General features: G+C 38.2%; 2 protein-coding genes across 7 annotated transcripts in view; both read right to left on the minus strand.

Annotated features, from left to right (window-relative positions):
* Positions 1-13,448, minus strand: part of UMPS (uridine monophosphate synthetase) — a 44,629-nt gene extending 31,181 nt beyond the window's left edge. The window contains exon 1 of the mRNA XM_082458659.1: positions 13,222-13,448. Within this exon, the coding sequence (XP_082314785.1) occupies positions 13,222-13,377 (156 nt within the window). The 5' untranslated portion in view covers positions 13,378-13,448. The remainder of the gene's footprint in view (positions 1-13,221) is intronic.
* Positions 13,449-15,311: 1,863 nt separating this feature from the next.
* The window catches only part of KALRN (kalirin RhoGEF kinase), a gene marked incomplete at its 3' end in the record, with an annotated part of 654,541 nt that continues 647,190 nt past the window's right edge, over positions 15,312-22,662 (minus strand). For all 6 annotated transcript variants that reach the window (XM_082458482.1, XM_082458476.1, XM_082458483.1 and 3 more), the window contains one exon: positions 15,312-22,270. In XM_082458482.1, coding sequence (XP_082314608.1) covers positions 21,725-22,270 — 546 coding nt within the window. The remainder of the gene's footprint in view (positions 22,271-22,662) is intronic.

Consider the following 22,662-nt stretch of genomic DNA (forward strand, 5'->3'; position numbering starts at 1 on the left):
CCTGGAGGGTGCCATTCTCTCATCAAGACCTGGCCCCACTCAACAGCCGGTAGGCTCCAGAGCTGGCATGCTTCAGGCCAAACAACCAACAGGGTGGGAACACAGCCACACCCATCAGCAGAAAGGCTGCTTAAAGTCTTCCTGAGCAAACAGCTGCCTGCAAAACACACCCCCTGACGTGGCCCTGCCCCCCAGAGGGACAAGTCCCAGCTCCACCCACCAGTGGGCAGGAACCAGTCCCTCCCACCAGGAAGCCTGCACAAGCCTTTTAGACAGCCTCATCCACCAGGGGGCAGACAGCAGAAGTAAGAAGAACTACAACCCTGCAGCCTGCAGAAACTGCAATCAAAGAAAGTTGGGCAAAATGATACAGTAGAGGGATATGTCCCACATGAAGGAACAAGATAAAACCCCAGAAGAACAACCAAGTGAAATGGAGACAGACAATCTACTTGAAAAAGAATTCAGAGTAATGATAGTAAAGATGATCCAAGATTTCAGAAAAAGAATGGAGGCACAGATGGAGACGATACAAGAAACGTTTAACAAAGACCTAGAAGAACTAAAGAACAAACAAAAAGAGATGAACGATACAATAACTGAAATGAAAACTACACTAGAAGGAATCAATAGCAGAATAATGGAGGCAGAAGAACAGATAAATGAGCTGGAATACAGAATGATGGAAATCACGGCTGCGGAACAGAATAAAGAAAAAAGAATTAAAAGAAATGAGGACAGTCTAAGAGACCTCTGGGACAACATTAAACACACCAACATTCGCATTACAGGGGTACCAGAAGGAGAAGAGAGAAAGGCCCTGAGAAAGTATTTGAAGAGATAATAGCTGAAAACTTCCATAATATGGGAAAGGAAACAGTCACCCAAGTCCAGGATGCACAGAGTCCCAGGCAGGATAAACCCAAAGAAGAACATGATGATACACATGGTAATAAAACTGATAAAAATTAAAAACAAAGAAAAAATATTAAAAGCAATAAGGGAAAAGCAACAAATAACATACAAGGGAATTCCCACAAGGTTATCAGATGATTTCTCAGCAGAAACTGCAGACCAGAAGGGAATGGCATGATATATTTAAAGTGATAAAAAGGGAAGAACATACAACCAAGAATACACTACCCAGCAAGGCTCTCATTCAGATTCGATGGAGAAATCAAAATTTTTACAGACAAGCAAAACCTAAGAGAATTCAGCACAATCAGACCAGCTTTGCAACGTATGCTAAAGGAACTTCTCTAGGCAGAAAAGAAAAGGCCACAACTAGAAATAAGAAAATTACGAATGGAAAAGCTCACCAGTAAAGGCAAACACACAGTAAAGGTAGGAAATCATCCACACACAAATATGACCTCAAAACCAGCAATTGTGAGAGGAGGAGAGTACAAATGCAGGATATTGGAAATGCATTTGAAATTAAGAGAGCAGCAACTTAAAACAATCTTGTACATATATAGACTGCTATATCAAAACCTCATGGTAATGGCAAACCAAAAATCTTCAATAGATACACATACAAAAAAGAAAGAGAAATCCAAACACAACACTAAAGATAAACTTTAAATCACAAGAGAAGAGAACAAAAGAGGAAGGGAAGAAAAAAGATCTACAAAAACAAATCCAAACCAATTAACAAAATGGCAATAAGAACATACATATCAAGAATTACCTTAAATGTAAATGGATTAAATGCTCCAATCAAAAGACACAGTCTGGTTGAATAGATACAAAAACAAGACTAGTATATATGCTGTCTACAAGAGACCCACTTCAAAACTAGGGACACATACAGACTGAAAGTGAGGGGACGGAAAAAGGTATTCCATGCAAACAGAAATCAAAAGAAAGCTGAAGTAGCAATACTCATGTCAGACAAAATAGACTTTAAAATAAAGACTGTAAAGACGTTAAAAATAAATAAATAAAATAAAGTCTGTCACAAGACATAAAAGATACTGCATAATGATCAAGGAATCAGTTGAAGAAGATAGAAAAGTTGTAAATAAATAGGCACCCAACGTAAGAGCACCTCAATATATAAGGCAAATGTTATCATCCATAAGAGGAGAAATCGACAGTCACACAATAATAGTGAAGGACTTTAACACCCCACTTACATCAATGAACGGATCATCCAGACAGAAAAATCAATAAGGAAACACAGGTCTTAAATGACACATTAGACCAGATGGTCTTAACTGATACTTATAGAACATTCCATCCAAAAGCAGCAGACTACACATTCTTTCCAAGTGCACAGAGAACATTCTCCAGGATTCATTACATGCTGGGCCACAAAGCAAGCCTCAGTAAGTTTAAGAAAACTGAAATCATATCAAGCATCTTTTCTGATCACAACACTATGAGATTAGAAATCAACAAGAAAAAAAAAACTGTAAAAAACACAAACAAGTGGAGGCTAAACAATATGATACTAAACAACCAATGGATCATTGAAAAAATCAAAGAGGAAATCAAAAAATAACTAGAGACAAGTGAAAACGAAAGCATGACAATCCAAAATCTATGGGATGCAGCAAAAGAGTTCTAAGAGAGAAATTTATAGTAATACAATCTTACCTCAGGAAACAAAAAACATCTCAAATAAACGACCTAACTTTACACCTAAAGCAACTACAGAAAGATGAACAAACAAAACCCAAAATTAGTAGAAGTAAAGAAATCACAAAGATCAGAGCAGAAATAAATGAAACAGAGATGAAGAAAACAATAGAAAAGATGAATGAAATTAAAATCCCATTCTTTGAAAAGATAAACAAAACGGATAAACCTTTAGAAAGACTCATCAAGAAAAAGGGAGAGGGCTCAAATCAATAAACTTAAAAATGAAAAAAGAAGAAATTACAATGGATACCACAGAAATACAAATGACCACAGGAGACTACTACAAGCAACTATATGCCAATAAAATGGACAACCTAGATGAAATGGACAAATTCTTAAAAAGGTACACTCTCTGAAGACTGAACCAGGAAGAAATATGAACAGACAAATCACAAGTACTGAAATTGAAACTGTGATTAAAAAACTCCCAGCAGGGACTGCCCTGGTGGCAGAGTGGTTAAGAATCCACCTGCCAATGCAAGGGACACAGGTTCAATCCCTGGTCCAGGAAGATCCCACATGCTGCAGAGGAACTAAGCCTGTGCACCACAACTACTGAGCCTGCACTCTAGACCCGGGAGCTACAACTACTGAGCCCACGTGCCACAACTTCTGAAGCCCGCATGCCTAGAGCCCGTGCTCTGCAACAAAAGAAGCCACTGCAATGAGAAGCCCGTGCACCGCAACAAAGAGTAGCCCCCACTTACCGCAACTACAGAAAGCCCGCGCACAGTGACAAAGACCCAATACAGCCAAAAATAAATAAATATTTATTTATTTTAAATAAATAAATAAATAAACAGAACAACCTCCCAATGAACAAAAGTCCATGACGACATAGCTTCACAGTAGAATTCTATCAAATTTAAAGAAGACTTAACACCTCCCCTTCTGAAACTCTTCCAAAAAATTGCAGAGGAAGGAACACTCCCAAGTGCATTCTATGAGGCCGCGATCACCCTGATACCAAAATCAGACAAAGATACCACAAAAAAAGAAAATTACAGGCCAATATCACTGAAGAACATATATGCAAAACTCCTCAACAAAATACTAGCAAACTAAATCCAACAATACATTAAAAGGATCATACGCCATGATCATGTAGGATTTATCCCAGGGGTGCAAAGATTTTTCGGTATCCATAAGTCAATCAGCATGATATACCACATCAACAAATCGAAGAATAAAAATCACATGATCATTTCAATAGATGCAGAAAAAGCTTTTTAACAAAACTGAACACCCATTTATGATAAAAACTCTCCAAAAAGTGGGCATAGAGGGAACATACCTCAACATAATAAAGGCCATATATGACAAACCTACAGCTATCATACTCAGTGGTGAAAAGGTGAAAGCATCTCTCTAAGATCAGGAATGAGACAAGGATGTCCACTCTTGCCACTTTCTTCTCTGGCAATCAGAGAAGAAAAAGAAATAAAAGGAATCCAAATTGGAAAAGAAGAAATAAAATACTCACTGTTTGCAGATGGCATGATACTATACATAGAAAATCCTAAAGATGCTACCAGAAAACTATTAGAGCTCATCAGTAAATTTGGTAAAGTTGCAGGATACAAAATTAATACACAGAAGTCTCTTGCATCTCTATACACTAACAACAGAAGATCAGGAAGAGAAATTAAGGAAACAATCCCATTTGCCAGCACATCAAAAAGAATAAAATACCCAGGAATAAACCTACCTGAGGAGACAAAAGACCTCGACTCTGAAAACTATAAGACACTGATGAAAGAAATCAGAGATGACACAAACAGATGGAAAGATATACCGTGTTCTTGGATTGGAAGACTCAATATTGTCAAAATGATATATTACCCAAGGCAATCTACAGATTCAATGCAACCCCTATCAAACTACCAATGGCATTTTTCACAGAACTAGAACAGAAAAAATTTTAATTTGTATGGAGACACAAAAGACCCCAAATAGCCAGAGGAATCTTGAGAAAGAAAAACAGAGATGGAGGAATCAGGCTCCCTGACTTCAGATTATACTACAAAGCTACAGTCATCAAAACACTATGGTACTGGCACAAAAACAGAAATATAAATCAGTGGAACAGGATAGAAAGCCCAGAAATAAACCCATACACCTATGGTTAATTAATCTATGACAAAGGAGGCAAGACTATACAATGGAGAAAACACAGTCTCTTCAATAAGTGGTGCTGGGAAAACTGGACAGCTATGTAAAAGAATATTAGAACATTCTTTAACACCATATACAAAAATAAACTCAAAATGGATTAAACACCTAAATGTAAGACCAGATACTATAAAACTCTTAGAGGAGTACATAGGCAGGACATTCTTTGAAATAAACTGCAGCAATATCTTTTTCAATCCGTTTCCTAGAGTAATGGAAATAAAATAAAAAATAAGCAAATGGGACCTAATTAAACTTAAAAACTTCTGCACAGCAAAGGAAACCATAAACAAAACGAAAAGACAACCCACAGAATGGGAGAAAAATATTTGCAAACGATGAGACTGGCAGTGAATTAATCTCCAAAATTTACAAACAGCTCATGCAGCTCAATATCAAAAAAACAAACAATCCAATCAAAAAATGGGCAGAAGACCTAAACAGACATTTCTCCAAAGAAGACAGACATACAGATGGCCAAGAGGCACATGAAAAGATGCTCAACATCGCTAATTATTAGAGAAATGTAAATCAAAACTACAATGAGGTACCACCCACACCAGTCAGAATGGCCATCATCAAAAAGTTTACAAACAATAAATGCTGGTCAGGGACTGCAGAAAAGGAAACCCTCCTACACTGTTGGTGGGAACACAAACTGGTACTGCCACTATGGAGAACAGTATGGATGTTCCTTAAAAAACTAAAAATAGAGCTACTATATGATCCAACAATCCCACTCCTGGGCAGATAACTGGAAAAAACCATGGTTCAAAAGGATACATGCACCCCAATGTTCACTGCCGTGCTGGTCACAATATCCCAAGACATGGAAGCAACCTAAATGCCCATCAACACATGACTGGATAAAGAAGATGTGGTATATAAATACAATGGAATATTAATCAACCATTAAAAAGAATGAAATAATGCCATTTGCAGCAACATGGATGGACCTGGAGATTATCACACTAAGTGAAGTAAGTTAGAGAAAGACAAATATCATATGATATCCCTTATATGCGGAATCTAAAAAGAAATGACACAAATAAACTTATTTACAAAACAGAAATAGACTCCTAGACTTAAAAAACAAACTTATGGTTACCAAAGGGAAAGGTGGTGGGGGCAGGGAGGGATAATTGGGAGTTTGGAATTGACATATACACACTACTATATTTAAAATAGATAACTGGGCTTCCCTGGTGGCGCAGTGGTTGAGAGTCTGCCTGCCAATGCAGGGGACACGGGTTCGAGCCCTGGTCTGGGAGGATCCCACATGCCACGGAGCGACTGGGCCCGTGAGCCGCAACTACTGAGCCTGCGCGTCTGGAGCCTGTGCTCCGCAACAAGAGAGGCCTCGATGGTGAGAGGCCCGCGCACCGTGATGAGGAGTGGCCCCCACTTGCCGCAGCTAGAGAAAGCCCTCGCACAGAAACGAAGACCCAACACAGCCATAAGTAAATAAATAAAAATTAAAAAAAAAAAAAAAGATAACCAACAAGGTCCTACTGTATAGCACAGGGAACTATGCTCAGTATTCTGTAATAACCTAAATGGGAAAAGAATTTGAAAAAGAATAGATACATGTATATGTATAACTGAATCACTATGCTGCACACCTGAAACTAACACAACATTGTTAATCAACTATAATGTTAAAAAAAAAAGGAACACAATTTAAAAGAAAAAGGAAAGAATGACTGAAAATTTCCTGAAGATTCAGGAAGTCCAGAGTGTTCCAAAGAAGATGAACCCAAAGAAACCTAAACCAAGACACATAATTAAAATGTCAAAAGTTGAAGACAAGGAGAGAATCTTAAAAGTGGCAAGAGAAAAACAACTTGTTATACACAAGAGAATCCCCCCCCATAAGACTATCAGCAGACTTCTCAGCAAAAACGTTGCAGCCCAGAAGGAAGTGGCATGATATATTCAAAGTGCTCAAAGGAAAACACTTCCAACCAAGAATTCTCTAGACCAGATGAACCTAATAAATACACAGAGAACATTCCATCCAAAAGCAGAATACACATTCTTCTCAAGTGTATATGGAACATTCTCCAAGATATATCATATGCTAGACCACAAAACAAGTCTCAACAAATTTAAGACTGAAATCATATCAAGTATCTTTCTGACCACAATGGCATGAAACTGGAAATACAGAAAGAAAACAAGAAAAATCTCAAATATGTGAAGATTAAACAATATGCTATTGAACAACCTGTGGGTCAATGAAGAAATCAAAGGAGAAATTTCAAAAAAAAACCCTTAAGACAAATGAAAATCAAAACAAAACATACCAAAATCTACTGGATGCCACAAAAGCAGTTATAAAAGGGAAGTTTATAATGATACAGGCCTACCTCAAGAAATAAGAAAAATCTCACATAAACGACCTAACTTTATACCCAAACAAAGCAGAAAAAGAACAAATGAAGCCCAAAGTTAATAGAAAGAAGGAAATAATAAAGATTGGAGTGGAAATAAATGAAATAGAGACTATTAAAAAGACAATTTAAAAAACAATGAAACTAAGAGCTGGGTCTTTGAAAAGATAAAATCGATAAACCTTTAGCTAGAGTCACCAAGAAAAAAGAGAGCACTCAAATAAATAAAGTCAGAAATGAAAGAGAACACACACCAGATACCAAAGAAATACAAAGGCTCATAAGAGATTACTATGAACAACTATACATCAACAAATTAAATAACCCGGAAGAAATAGGTAAGTTCCTAGAAACATACACTCTTCTAAGACTGAATCATGAATAGAAAATATGAATAAACCGACTACTAGTAAGGAGAATGAATCAGTAATAAACAAACAAACAAACAAAAACAACAAGAAAAAACAACTCACAACAACAAAAGTCCAGGACCGGATGGCTTCATTGTTGAATTTTACCAAACATTCAAAAAAGATTTAATACCTATCCTCCTCAAACTCTTCCAAAAAATTAAAGAGGAGGGAATGTTCCCAAACTCATTTTACAAGGCCAGCATTACACTGATACCAAAACCAGATAAGGACACAACAAAAAAAGTACAGGCCAATATTGCTGATGAATTTAGAGGCACAAATCTTCAACAAAATATTAGCAAACCAAATTCAACAATACATTACAAGGACAATAAACTATGATCAAGTGGGATTTATCCCAGGCAATACAAAGATGGTTCAACATCCACAAATCAATGTGATACACCACATTAACAAAATGAAGGATAAAAATCATATGATCATCTCAATAGGTACAGAAAAAGCATTTGACAAAATTCAACAACCATTTATGATAAAGACTGAACAAAGGGTAGAGATGGAACGTACCTCAAGATAATAAAGGCCATATATGACAGGCCCACAGCTAATCATCATACTCAATGGCGAAAACCTGAAAGCTATTTCCTTAAGATCAGAAACATGACAAAGATGCCCATTCTTGCCATTTTTACTCAACATAATATTGGAAGTCCTAGCCAGAGCAATTAGGCAGGAATAAGAAATAAAAAGCATCCATACTGGAAAGGAAGAAGTAACTAAGTGGGCAACAACATGATTTTACATTTAGAAAACCATAAAGAGTTCACCAAAAAATTGTTAGAAGTAATAAACAAATTCAGTAAAGTTGCAAGGTACAAAATCAATATACAAAAATCTGTTGTGCTTTTATACACTAACAACAAACCATCAGAAAGGGAAATTAAGAAAACAATGCCATACACAATTGCCTCAAAAAGAACAAAATACCTAAGAATAAATTTAACCAAGGAGGTCAAAGACCTGTACACTAAAAACTATAAGACACTGATGAACAAAATTGAGATGACACAAATAAATGAAGATATTCCATGATCATATATTGGAAGAATTAATACTGTAAAAATGTCCATACTATCCAAAGCAATCTGCAGATTCAATGCAATCCCTATCAAAATTCCAAAGACACTTTTCACAGAAATAGAACAAACAACCCTAAAATTTCTTTGGTACCACAAAAGATCCCAAATAGCCAAAGCAATCTTGAGAAAGAAAAATAAAGCTGGAGGCATCACACACCCTGACTTCAAACTATAAACAGAATGGTACTGGCATAAAAACAAACAAATAGATCAATGGAACAGAACAGAGAATAAACCCTAAAAATAAAGCCAAGCACGTATGTTCAATTAATTTATGACAAAGGAGCCAAGAATATACAATGGGAAAGGATGGTCTCTTCAATAAAATAGTGTTCGTAAAACTGGACAGCCACATGCAAAAGAATGAAACTGGACCACTATATTACACCATACACAAAAATTAACTCAAAATGGATTAGACTTGAATGTAAGACCTGAAACCATAAAATTCCTAAAATAAAACATAGGTAGTAAGCTCCTTGACATCACTCTTAGTGATATTTCTTTGGATCTAACTTCAAAGGCAATGGCAACAAAAGCAAAAATAAACAAATGAGACCACATCAAACTAAAGAGCTTCCACACAGCAAGGAAGCCATTAGTAACAAAAAAAGGTAACCTTCTGAATTGCAGAAGATATTTGCAAATTGTATGTCCAAAAAGGGGTTAGTGTCCAAAACATGTAAAGAACCCACACAGCTCAATAACAAAAAAAAGATCTGATTAAAAAATGGGCAGAAGATCTGAATAGACATTTTTCCAAAGAAGACATATCGATACAAATGGCCAACAGGCATATGAAAAGATGCTCAATATCACTAATCATCAGGGAAATGCACATCAAAACCACAATGTGATATCACTTCACACCTTTCAGAATGGCTATTATCAAAAGAGCAAGAAATAATAAGTACAAGGACTTCCCCAGTGGTCCAATGGTAAAGAATCTGCCTTCCAATGCAGGGGATGCGGATTCGATGCCTGGTCGGGGAACTAAGATCCCATATGCCACGGGGCAACTAAGCCCATGTGCCACAACTACTGAGCCCGTGTGCTGCAAACTACAGAGCCCACGTGCTCTGGAGCCCGTGAGCAACAACTAGGGAGAAAACCCGCATGCCATAACTAGAGAGAAGCCCACACGCTGCAATGAAAGATCTCACATGCCACAATGAAGATCCCACATGCCACAACTAAGACCCGATGCAGCCAAGAATAAAAGAATTAATTAATTAATTTTAAAAAAAGAAATAATAAGTGTTGGTGAGGATGTGAAGAAAATGGAACCCTTGTGCACTGATGGAGAAAATGTTAATTGGTGCAGCCACTGTGGAAAACAGTATGGAGGTTCCTCGAAAAATTAAAAACAGAACTCCCATGTGATCCAGCAATTCCACATCTGGATATTTATCTGAAAAAAATGAAAACACTATCTTGAAAAGATATCTGCACCCCCATGTTCACTACAGCATTATTTACAACAGCCAAGATATGGAAACAACCTAAATTGCAAAACAACCATGAATGAACAAGTGGATAAAGAAAATGTGGTACACACACACACACACACAAAATGGAATATTATTCAGCCATGATAATTGTAAAACACTGACATTTGCTCAACGTAGATGGACTTTAAGGGCATTATGTTAAGTGAAATAAGTGAGACGGAGAAAGACAAATACTTCATGATCTCATTTATATGTGGAATCTTACAAAAACAAATAAACAAAAAGACAAGTCATAGATACAGAGAACAGATTGGTGGTTGCTAGAGGCAGAGAGTAGTGGGTAGGCAAAATGGGTGAAGGGATTCAAAAGGTACAAACTTACAGTTATAAAATAAGTAAGTCATGGGGATGTAATACACAGCATGGTGACTATAGTTAATTATACTGTATTGCATATTTGAAGGTTACTGAGAGATCTTAAAAGTTCTCAGCACAAGAAAAAAAATTTGTTAACTATGAACACAGACGTGTTAACTAGACTTGCTGTGGCAATCATTACACAATATATACAAATAGGTCACTACGTTGTACACCTGAAACTAATATAATTTTATATATCAATTATATCTCAATAAAAAAATCAACAGAAGAATATATACCAAAGTGTTTTCTTAAAGTTTTCATAGGACTTCCCTGGTGGTGCAGTGGTTAAGAATCCGCCTGCCAATGCAGGGGACATGGGTTCGAGCCATGGTCCAGGAAGATCCCAAGTGCATGGAGCAACTAAGCCCGTGTGCCACAACTATTGATGCTGCACTCTAGAGCCCATGAGCCACAACTACTGAGCCCGCGTGCCACAACTACTGAAGCCCACGCGCCTAGAACCTGTGCTCCGCAACAAAGAGAAGCCCCCGCTCGCCGCAACTAGAGAAAGCCTATGCACAGCAATGAAGACCCAACACGAAGACCCAACGCAGCCAAAAATAAATTAATTTTAAAAAAAGGTGACTTTAAAAAAAAATAAAGGTCTCATAAATACAGAGCCTACTGTGTGAAGCACTAGTTGATAATATCCTTTTCTACATAAATCATCACATTTTAATGCCAGAATGCATACTCCCACCCAACACCATCTTATTTTAAGAAGAAAATCAGAGTTACTTAGTGAACTAGATCAGAGGTGTTCAAAATTTTTTGTTCCTGTATTTCTAAAGATTTGAAAAATTTATGAATATTTTTAAGCTGCAAAAAATGTAACTTCTAGAGTACTGAAAAAATTAACATATTATCCTAGAACTGTTACATCACTCCTTTAAGTGAATACAATGGGATCCAAATGCTATACTGATTTGATACTCAACATCTGCTTAAAAAAAAAAATGAAAATGCTAAATTATGAACTTGGAAAATTTTACATTTTTTTGAACTCATATTTTCATTCCATTGTCTCCACAAAATTTTATTCTAATGCAATATATATCTGTGCTTGAAAAACTTTTACTGATCATTCTATGATACTTCTCCACAACAAAAATGTATGTAAACTGAAATTTTAAATTGTAAATTTAAAAAATTTCCTGTGACCATAAGTCTCTAAGTGTTAAAAATTCTGTTATCATTACAATTGTTATAAGCATAAAATTAATTAAAACATAATCTGCAAATTTTGATAGAAGCATAAAAACAGATTATTTTGGAAATGCATTTCTTAGTGAGATGAATGGTACCTGATCCTGGCAATTAATTTATGTATCTACTGTAGTTGACTATTACTTACTACTAGGAAGTCAGAGTTCAGTGTAAGTTCTTTTGCTTTTCGGGGGTGCAAATAATAAGAAACCCTATTTGCATAAATAAGTAGACATGAAAGGAGTCCTGTTATATCCAGTTCTCTCAATATTTTGAACTCCTTCTGAGTTAACTACCAAACATCACAGACACATACACACACACCCCAATATCTAGTATCAAAAAATAATTTTTAGTCATCTGTTAACTGATGACTTCTTCAAAAATAAACCAACTTTTCAAAAGAAGAGCCCTAGTCATTCACTTTCTCAGCACTGATGAGATGCACCATAGCAAGATTCTGGATGGTGAGAATAGTCTAACCCACATCAACTAGTGCTTCAGTCCTTTTCATAATAACATCAGAGTGGGGTTCACAAAGGGCGAACATAAACCCTTAGTGGTGGAGAAAACTTACATAAGTCTTCTAGATAGAACTTCTGTGATAACTGAAAGGTTCTATATCCGCACTGTCCAATAAGGTAGCCACTAGTCGCATGTGATTATAAATTTAAAAATTCATAATGCTCAATATTCACATGCGGCTAGTAGAAACTCTATTAGCACATTTAGACCCTTCTACTTACACTGTGGTCTGCAGCTTTTGCTGGCAGCTTGTGAGAAATGCATAACCTCCCACCCTGCCTCAGGTCTACTCAATCAGAGTACGCATTTTAACAAAATTCCAGGTGATTCATATCTACTCAGAGTTTAAGAAGCCTTGTGCTAGAAAACTCTAATTTGTACAAAGGTTTTCCCTTTTATTCACCAAAAAACTACCTCCATGAAATGTCCACCCTCTGGCCTTAATTCTTGCTCCTGGCCACAGAGTGCAAAATCGAATCCCCCTTTCCTAGCAAGAGCCCTTACAAGTATTTAAGCAGCTACCAAATTCTCCCCACACACACTTTTTCCTCCCCTCCCCCCGCCGTCCCATTTTCACGAGGTTAAATACGCGGAACTCCTTCAAGTACTTCTGTGCAAGACAAGGCCCCAAACTGTGTTTCCCCGACTCTCTTGCAGAGCACGTGTCAAAGCAAGCGAGTCACCATGCAGGCTGCCCTCTAGGTCCTCAAAAGCCTAACAGTTCCTGGTCTCTGGGCTTCGCAAAACAGACTCCACCAGGCCGATAGCAGGGTCGACCCGCCTGCTTGGCTCTTTTGCCCTCACCCACAGCCCAACTCCTGTCACCCCTCCTCCACCTCCTGGTCCTCATCCCCGCCACCCAACCCTCTTCTTTCCTTTCCTGGGCAGGTACCTGACTCAGAATACGGGGTCGAGACACGATGCCCCGTAGATCGATGTACACGGGGGAAGAGAGCCCGCTCTTCAGCACGAAGTTCCCAAACTTGAAAGCCTGCACGTCGTACAGACCCGTTACCAATAACTCCAAAGCTGCATCATCGGCCGCCATCGTCCCGCTCTCCCAGTTCACTCCGAACTCCAAACCGCCGCTTAGCCGCGGCGCCCGGTGACGTCACCTGAGAAATCCCGCCTCTTCCGGCCCTTTTTCCGGCGGCTGGGCGAGTTCGCTCCGCTCGGCTCCGGGTGCCAGGTAGCGAGGGCCCAGGATTTCAGGTCCGGTTCCGGGCAGTGGTAGCGAACTTTACCCCGACGCTGCCTGTGGGTGAGATAGCTGGACTTTGAAGCCCCAATAGTTAGATTGGCTGCAGGATCATAAAATCAAGACTCTCAAGAGAATTTGTATGAATCCTACCTACTTTTTATAGCGCAGTGTCCTCTTAATTCTACTTCTTGGGCGAGCATATATTTGCCCGTTATTAAACACCACTGTCCCCTCCCCTCCCCTTTCTCCAAATAGAGTGTAAGTTCTGGAAGACGGGGACCTTTGCTCAATTCTTTTATTAACTTCATGGCATTTGGCAAATGTCAGTGTCATAGCAATTTGCACATGGGACTATAAAGCTCTTAGCAGGTAATTATTCATTACCTCTTCTGTCGGCCCTCTGCGTCTGGAGGAGGACGTGGGTTTAGTCCCATTAGAGTAGCACAAGTGCTTGGCACATAATAGATGTATAGCAGATGAAGAAGAGAGGGAGGAGAGCAGAAGAAGATGAATTGATACCTTGGTATCAAGGTTATCCAGGAGGATAATCATGCCAGCTAATCTGAAAATCTAAGCATATTTTGTATTCACAAATAAATTCCTTAAAGTAGAGGAAATTCCCATTGTGGGTAGAAGGCAATACTTTAAGGATAATTACCTTTAAAACCATAAGTCTCACGATTGTTACTCATCAAATTGATTCTCAAGTCATTTCTATGTTTCTGTGTTCTTTTATGTTTGTCTGTTTTCTCTGAAGGCAAGATGACCAGCCAGTGTGAAGGAGCCCATGCTTTTGACAGTTCTCATTTCAAATACATGCAGTAAAATCTTGATGAAATAGAAACCCACTGTTAAAACATTTTTCTTCTTATGTGCAAAATAATCTAATCAAAATACTTCAATCCCAAATACTTGTCAGCCTTAAGAATAAAATGGCCTGTTAGTTTACCAACAAAATGAGTTTTACTTGGGAATGGCAGAGGAATTGCGTTTGAGGCATGGAAACTATGGCAAAACATAGGCAAGTCTGGAGAACAAAGGCCAGGAATGTTACTTTACAGAGAAACGGGAAGTTGGGAGGGGCTGCTTTGAAGGAAAGTCCATTGGAGGAAATCAAGAGTTCAGGGTCGTGACAGTTTCTTATTGGCTGCATTGTTGGTGTGCAAGGAGAACATCTTCCACCCTCATGCTAGAGAAGTTAAGTAAGCATCTTCCTGCCCAGGGATGTAAAGTAAGCTGCATAGGGTGGTATGTGCTGGTGTGTGCATGAAAGCTCCTCCTTCAGGGCTTCCTCACTCCACTTTAAATGAGATTTTCCTTTATTAGTTTTCACACACTCTAGCTAATTGACAGTGTACTATGAATCACTTTCATTTGCACTTGGGTGGCGCACACAGACTCTTTCAAAGCATGATCATGTCTGCAGAGTCCAATCCAGATTCCTGGAGTCCACAATATGTTGCGTAAACTTGTGAGATCCATCCCAAATGGCCTGCCAATTTTCTAACAAAGTTGCCAAATAAAACATCAGAATGAAGTTAACAACACACAGGGAGGCTTATTTGGCACTTTTGGATAGAGAAATACCTTTGAATACTTCTCCAGGCAACAAAATTGTTGCTTTCTTTCCAAATGCTGGGCAAAATGTGTTATGTAATAATAACGCAATATTTTCACCTTCTCAAAGGCTTTCATATATTTGGAGGAAGAGCAAAAAAAAAAAATTACTCTTTTCTTTCTACCAGAAGTTTTAATTAGAAACAAAAGACCACCAGAAATAATATCTTTAGTATAGTATATTTATAGGAATGCATAACTTGAGATGTACATTTTGAAGTTTCATCCATAACTTATAACATTTACTGTAGTAATAATAACAAGACAGCAGGTCATCACTTTACAACATCACACATGAGTGATTTTGACTTACAAATAAAATATTTACAACCTACCTTTACAAAACGACATTGTGTGCATACAAAATGAACAACTGCAGAAAAATTTAAAAATAATGAGACAACCAAAAACCCAGAAGATACACTTAAGGCAGACCAGCAAGACACCGAAATAATTAAGGCTGTGGAATTCTTCTGCACCTTGAAAATATAGAGCTATTTATCAATACTGTGGAGTGATTTTAAATCAATTGTTACAAGCCTGATGGAAGTACGTACTTATATGTATATGCATAATGGTCCGTATGGGGAAACCTGTCCACTTATGGATAAGGCCCTTTATCTGAATGGCCAGAGAAGCCCACCCCAAACTCTCAAAAGACTTGGCGGGGAGGGGTCACTCAAAACCAAGAGGTGCCAGTGAAGTTTGCAAACCAACGATTAAATATTCAAATATAAAGATCCTTCTGACTCCAGGTAAAAGGAATAACCTATATGATGGTCCCACTATGTTTCAAGCTTTGTTCATTTGGCTTTGTAGACTTCAAAAGACAGCAAATAATTCCCCAGTGAGTAGAATCTAACTCTACCTATCAGCCCTAATGGTTTTGAATGGCCCTAGATGGTTTTCTACTAGAAAAATTGACACACCTGGGCTGTCTTCAACTGGATAGATTTCTGCATATGAGCAATAACATATACATACATATTATACACTATATACATGTACAGATGTACATATATCCATATTCTCCAACAGTTTGCACTTTGATCACTACTGTTCTCTGACTAGGATCTCATTCTGAAGAACAGGTTTAGTTTTTTCACAGTCTTCACATTTGTCCTAACTACTAGTTTTACTCACCTTCCCCACAGAGTAGGCTGCAGTTTGGCAGAAACAGAAGTAAAAGCACCAGGGTCAAAAAAATCAAACACAGAGATGACAGATATGGCTTAAGTTAGTAAGAGAAGATGTATGTTTTGTTAACTTCAAATTCATAACCACAGTCTTTGAGATCACAGTAACAGTCCCCATAACACTCCAGGATGTGGCTTCATTTCTTGATGGAAATCAGGCATTGATGGAACTATTATACTAGCTATTCCTGGGCTAGCAAATTCGCTTGCTTAAATTAAGCCTCAGGATTGGGACTCTGAGAATTGTTATTTGCACTCTTTTCTACCACCCTCCATTTTCTCAGCCATCCTCACTCTCTGAAATAACATTTATCTGAATAAACAGTTAATCTTGATCATTTGAATAAAAACTAAATCTGACCACATTTTAGAATCTCCCAGTAAATAGGCTGACAGGAAACACAATAGCCCATGAGTATTAATTTCAGTCTTTCCATAAATGTCCCTTAAAGATGAAAATTTGTCTTAGAGTAATTGTTTTTTCCTCTCCTCTAACTTCTACATGCACTGAAAATGAGGAAGAAATGTCTTTCATAGAAAATATGGCCTGTGATATTTCTGTGTTCTACTATTTTTGTATAGATTTCTCACATGCATAATATTCTCTATTAAAGACGTCTAATGCTATGGACAAATTTCAGCCATTTTTAATCCTCTAGAATTAATGAAACAACTAAGCGCCTTATAGTTTTTAGAAAATGGATATTAATGTGGTAGCTCCCCTTTTCTTAGTGGAGAATTGGTAAACCTTATCTTTCCTAACTCCAACCTGGGTTTAATCATTCATTTTCAAATGATCCCTAGATTTTAAATAGTTAAGAAAAACTGTAGTGTAAATAAATACACTGAAAACACACATGCTATGTTTGTCTAACCCAGACTCCACAGAGATGCTACACAGGAGAGAAATAAATAAGGCCCACATTCCTCAAAACTGAACAAGGAAGTGGTGAGTTTGCACTTTTGCCTTACTACAGAGACCCCTTATGTTTGAAATATTTCCTCTTCTATCAAATTCATGGGACAAGGTTTTAGTTAATACACAGAAATAACCACCATCTAGTTTATAACATATTTGCTCCCTCATATTCTCACAAATCTAAATTTCCATGCTCTTCCACGGGGCAAGAAAAAAGTAATGACTAACTCACGGGCACTAAATCATGGAGACTATGGAAAAGCAAATATGCTACTCCTGAAACACCTAATTATCTTTAAAAAAAAATCCAAGGTTTTCCCTCCAAAAACTAACAGTGCAATTCATTTCTACACCTGTGCATTTAACTTGCCTCATTATAGATACCTGTGAGAATCTGAAGAAATGAGTTGTGATATCAGAAAATATTTTATTCTCACTTCTGCCCTCCCAGTGAGGAAACTGGCTGTTTGGGCTCTTCTCTGTCAATTTTTCTAGAGCATAAAGCTTGAGAAGAGCGTCACGGTTGCTTTGGAGGGCATCTCACTCTTTGCTTCTGCCATAAGACATACTGGAGAAAATAGTTTATTGACAAACACTTCATCAGCTCTCCTAACCTTTTTCTGTACACAAGCTTTTAAATGATTGAAATTACAGGCTAAGACCAAATAACATTCAGACAAAGAGCACCTAGTACTTCCAATTAAAATTAATTTATAGAATTTAATCTCATGAGTTTGCAAATGGTATCTAAAGACATGAATATTGAAATCCTGGAATGTTCAAAGTTACTATCGATAAAATTCTTAGCACTGGCAGTGTGTAGCACTTTAAAAAAATCAAAGTATCTTGTAGACATCCCAACTAAGGTATTTTCCCAACATTCCTATGAGATTAATTCCTCCCTCCATCCCCCCAACTCCCATTTTAACAATGGGGACATTCGGGGCAGAAAAAAACAAAGACTTTCTGTAAGAAAGGACGAATCAGGAATAGCTGAGGTTGAAACTCAAGAATTCCTGGGCTCACCCTATGTTCAGATGGTTTCATTTAAAAGATATGTTAAAATAAAGAAAACATGCTGCAGTATCAGTCAATCTAAATACAATGAACTTCTTTATCTCCCATCCTCCCCCTCTGAAAGGCACTACTATTTATAAAGACTTGTGAACCACAAAGCGGTGCAGCCAGCTTTTCCTCTGCTTCCTCTACTCCCCCAAGAGTGTTTATGGCTGTCAGAGACCTGAAGGACACCTCCAACATTATGATTTTTTTCTTAAAAATTTTCCCACATTCAGCTGTAAGTGGATATAAATCTATTTAATTTGAAACAAATGTAAAAGGTGAAGTAAAGTATTATACATTAGAAAAATTATTGTGGGTTGTCCCTGATCTTTTCCTTCTTTCTGCATCCCACCCTTACAAAACAAAAACCCCCAAAACCCTATGCAATGAATATAAGCCAAGCAAGAAACTTGTGACCTTAACCAACATTTATTTTTCCCATTTCAACTGGAAGTTCACTCTTACTAATTCCTAGTTAAGTTTTGATTGCAAGAACTACCATAATTATAGTAGAAGGGGACTATTTCCTTGTCTCTCCCCTCTTCTCTACCACAAATACTGTATGTGTACATATATCCTATTAATAAATATCTCTGCCAAAATAGGTACAAGAAAGTGGTTCCTAATCCTTCATCCCTCACCACAGTTGCCCACAGAGCAACCTAAAGTGTATTTCCCAACCCCATCTTCTGGGATTCCTTGTTATTTCCAACTTGCTATGGAGAATTCTTGAACCAGGAATGCTATCATCTTATCCCTGTTGCGAAGGACCAGGAGCTTTGCAGATAGGATGCCTCCTTGTTAGTTTTCTTCAGTTATCAAACTATATAAAATATACACCCTTTCTTTTGGGGCCTCTATTAAATCCATTCTACTCTAATGATTGTACTTTGGGTCCAGTTAACAAAGTCATACTACTTTTCATTTCTCTGTCCCTCCTCTCCTATCTCTTCACTTCCCCAACATGTGTACTTGGGGGAGATTCCAAACAACCTCCCATCTGGACCATCCCAACTCTGATGTAAAACCTGTTATAAAAGCTTTGGCTCTGCCTAATACTCTGTCAACTGCCCTCCCGACAACACGACTTCATTAATGCTCTCCTGTCTAGTCTGGACACCATTGTCCTTCTCAAGCAGAAACTCAGCTTGTCTCCTACATGGTCATAAAAACTCACAATGACTCAGCAGGGGGCTCTTTATTCATCATCCACAGTGGATGGAACAGAACTTGCCAAGCCATACTGTACAGATACTTGGAATCCTCAGTGCCTGTAATCTATCCCATGATGTGCCCTAGGGACCAGGCTTTCTTCTTTTTTGTTGTATCTTATAATGAAGACATGTTTACTAAAAGAGTTTTTAGTAAATATGTTTTATATTTCAAAATATTGAATCATATAGTATTTGTATATACCTATGGGTTTGAATGAAGAATATGAAGGGTTAGTCAAGAGAGAGCTCTGAGGAAGGGAGCCTTGATGACCCAGGGCCATATGAAAACTAGGAAACAAATACAGTCGGAGTCAGTTTCCACATATTTGGTTAATCCTGAAAATACATAAGTGCTATCTAGTCTTATTGCTTGTACTTTCTACTAATTTATTAATCTATAATCTTGGATGGGATGAGGTGGAGGGTGGATGAGGAAATTGACTTTGATACCAATGGAAAAGAATGATGAGTATTTTTAATTCTACATTTCCACTGTGGGAATAAGTGTTTTTATATATTAAAGTTCAGGCTTAGTTTCCATCATTCCTCTTCATTAAGATAGGTTTGTAGTTCTATTTATCCTTCATAAACTTTCTGCTTGCACTTCTGTGCTGCATGATTTTAATTTTCTCAATCCTACTACAGGAGAGAAGCGATGCCATTAAACCTGATTTGGACAAACAGTTAAGTTATATTTTTAAAATAGCATTTGCATAACAGCAATTTAAAAAACATTCTTGGAAACAAAGGGTGGATCATGTACAAATACAAAAACAAAAACTCTTTCCCAAAAACCAAAAAAAAAAAAAAAAAGAAAGAAAGAAAGGAAGAAAAAACCATGAAATGCCCAGGTTTAATTTTTTTTTTTCCCACCAGTGGAAAAAGGGGCAGTTCATAATCATCTTGTACAGAGAATATGCACCAGAAAGCAGTGTTGGCCTCAAAGTGCAATTAGTCCTTTTAGCCCAGGGAAATATTGGTGGCTGAGTGGTGATAGATATTGCAGTCACAGTTAAAACTCAATGCTCTGTTAGGGTGATGTATCAGATTTTATTCCATGGCTTCAGAAAGGACTTGGGACCAGGCCTTCAAAAGGCCTATATGGCTGCCTCCTTTTGGTAAGCACCCCTTCACTTCCATAAGGGGTTAGAAATAAAGCAGGCCAGCTTTCGGAGGACTGCATTCTGCAGCGGCAGAAGACATCAGAAAGCATTGTTATGTTGTTCACAGGAACTGTAGGAAAGGTTTCTATTTGCACTTTTGTATGAACCTGTTTTATTTGTTACCTATTTCAAACCAAGTGTAGACATAAAAAATAGCCCCACACCTCTTACTGTATTTGGACTTATTTCCTGGCAGGCTTTCCTGCCAGATGAACTCTGAGCTGCCAGTGAATCTGGGGTAGCATTTCATAAACAGAACCTAGGTTAGTCAAATACCTGTGACTGAGAGAAAAATCTTCTCATTCACAGATTGTGAAAGGGTAACATTGCTTTCTCTTAATGCACAGGTTCTGGTAAAAGAGTTCTATACAAGATTTATAAAATGCTCTAAAAAACCTGTCATCTAATTGTGCTTAGTCAAAACAATGTAATGCTTCAGTAAATAAGTCACTGTCTTAACTGGAGTACTCAAAGTTACTTATGATTGATTTCATATATATCTCTATATTATAAAACTCTGAAAGCTGAATGCGATATATTTTACTGTATGTGTACATGTATCCTATTAAGAAACTATATCTAAGTAATCTAATCCAGTATAGTTGACATACATGACATCTCTGTTAAATAGAACTTTTTGCTTAAAATTTCGGCAAAGGTGGAAACGTTTTATACTCACTTCAGTGAGCTGAAGTTTTGCTCAGTTAACCACTCATTTTGGAACACGCAATTAAAATTTCATAACAGCTGCTATTCTTCTTATCTTTGCCTCTCTTTTGAATACTTTCCGTGACTCTTTGCATCTGTATCTCTTCCGGATGACCTTCTGAAAAGTCCCTGGATTTAGGGTGATTTTACTGCTGCTCAGACCCTGAAAAACCACTGAAGGGGTTTAAGAGGTACCTCTCTCAATCCAGAAAACCACGTGGAGTGAAATAATGAACAGAATTATTTACAGACACATTCAGTCTTGCTTTGGTTCACACTGCACTTCCATGTGAAACCTCGAGGGCTGGGAGATGGCTACGTCCCTTGGTTTACCCGGTTGACAATGTAGCTCTTGACGTTGGGAATAGGCCGAACGTCGTTCTGGTGCTTGCGGCGCTCTATGAAGCATGCCAGGCGGGAGGTGTCCAGGGGGACTTTGGAGTAGCTGCCGTTGTGGGGCTGCAGCCATGGATGCTGCAGGCAGGTGGCTGCCGTGGGCCGCCTCCGAAAGTCTTCCTGTAGGATCACATTGATGAAATCTCTGGCAGCATTGCTCACGCCACAGAAGTACTCATGGGGGAAGCTGAAATCCACCCTGCATACGTTGATACATGTCTCCTCCTTGCTCTCATCCAAGAAGGGGGAGACCCCGCTCAGCATGACATAAGTCAAAACCCCGATGCTCCAGATATCAGTGCCCAGGGACACAGGGATGCCTTGGATCACTTCTGGGGCAGCAAACTCAGGGTTCCCAAGCAGGTGGTGGATGTGGAAGTGACCTGAGATCTGGACAGCGTCCTCTAAGTCAATGAGCTTCACTCGAGGCACTGGAATCCGAAGGTCAATGAGCAGGTTTTCAGGCTGCGGAGATCCAAGGAGGCGGGGATAAGAGAAGGCAAGTTCAGCTCTCTGTTTTGACTACCAGTAGGACTCCATCCATTCAGACACGGTTCTGCCATTCTTTGAAAAAGCCTGTAGTGTATGGGACATTCCCTATGTTCAAACTGAACTAAACTCTGAGGTTAAATGGTACTTTAGGGAAGTTGTTTGACATTGGAAATCATGTCTTCTTAACTAGCCCTTACTTCTGCACTAAATCAAGAAAAGAATAATTTATTTATTTTGGAGAACAGGGGCTTCTTTTTGAAAAAGATGGTGACATTTAGTGGATTCCTTCTATAAAGTTAGACAAAGTGGTTAAAGCCTCCCTACCTTCTCTAACCCCAGGTGTCATGTGACTCTGGAGTGTTCTC

This window comes from Balaenoptera physalus (assembly GCF_965194825.1).
Source record: "Balaenoptera physalus genome assembly, chromosome: 4".
Taxonomy (NCBI): domain Eukaryota; kingdom Metazoa; phylum Chordata; class Mammalia; order Artiodactyla; family Balaenopteridae; genus Balaenoptera; species Balaenoptera physalus.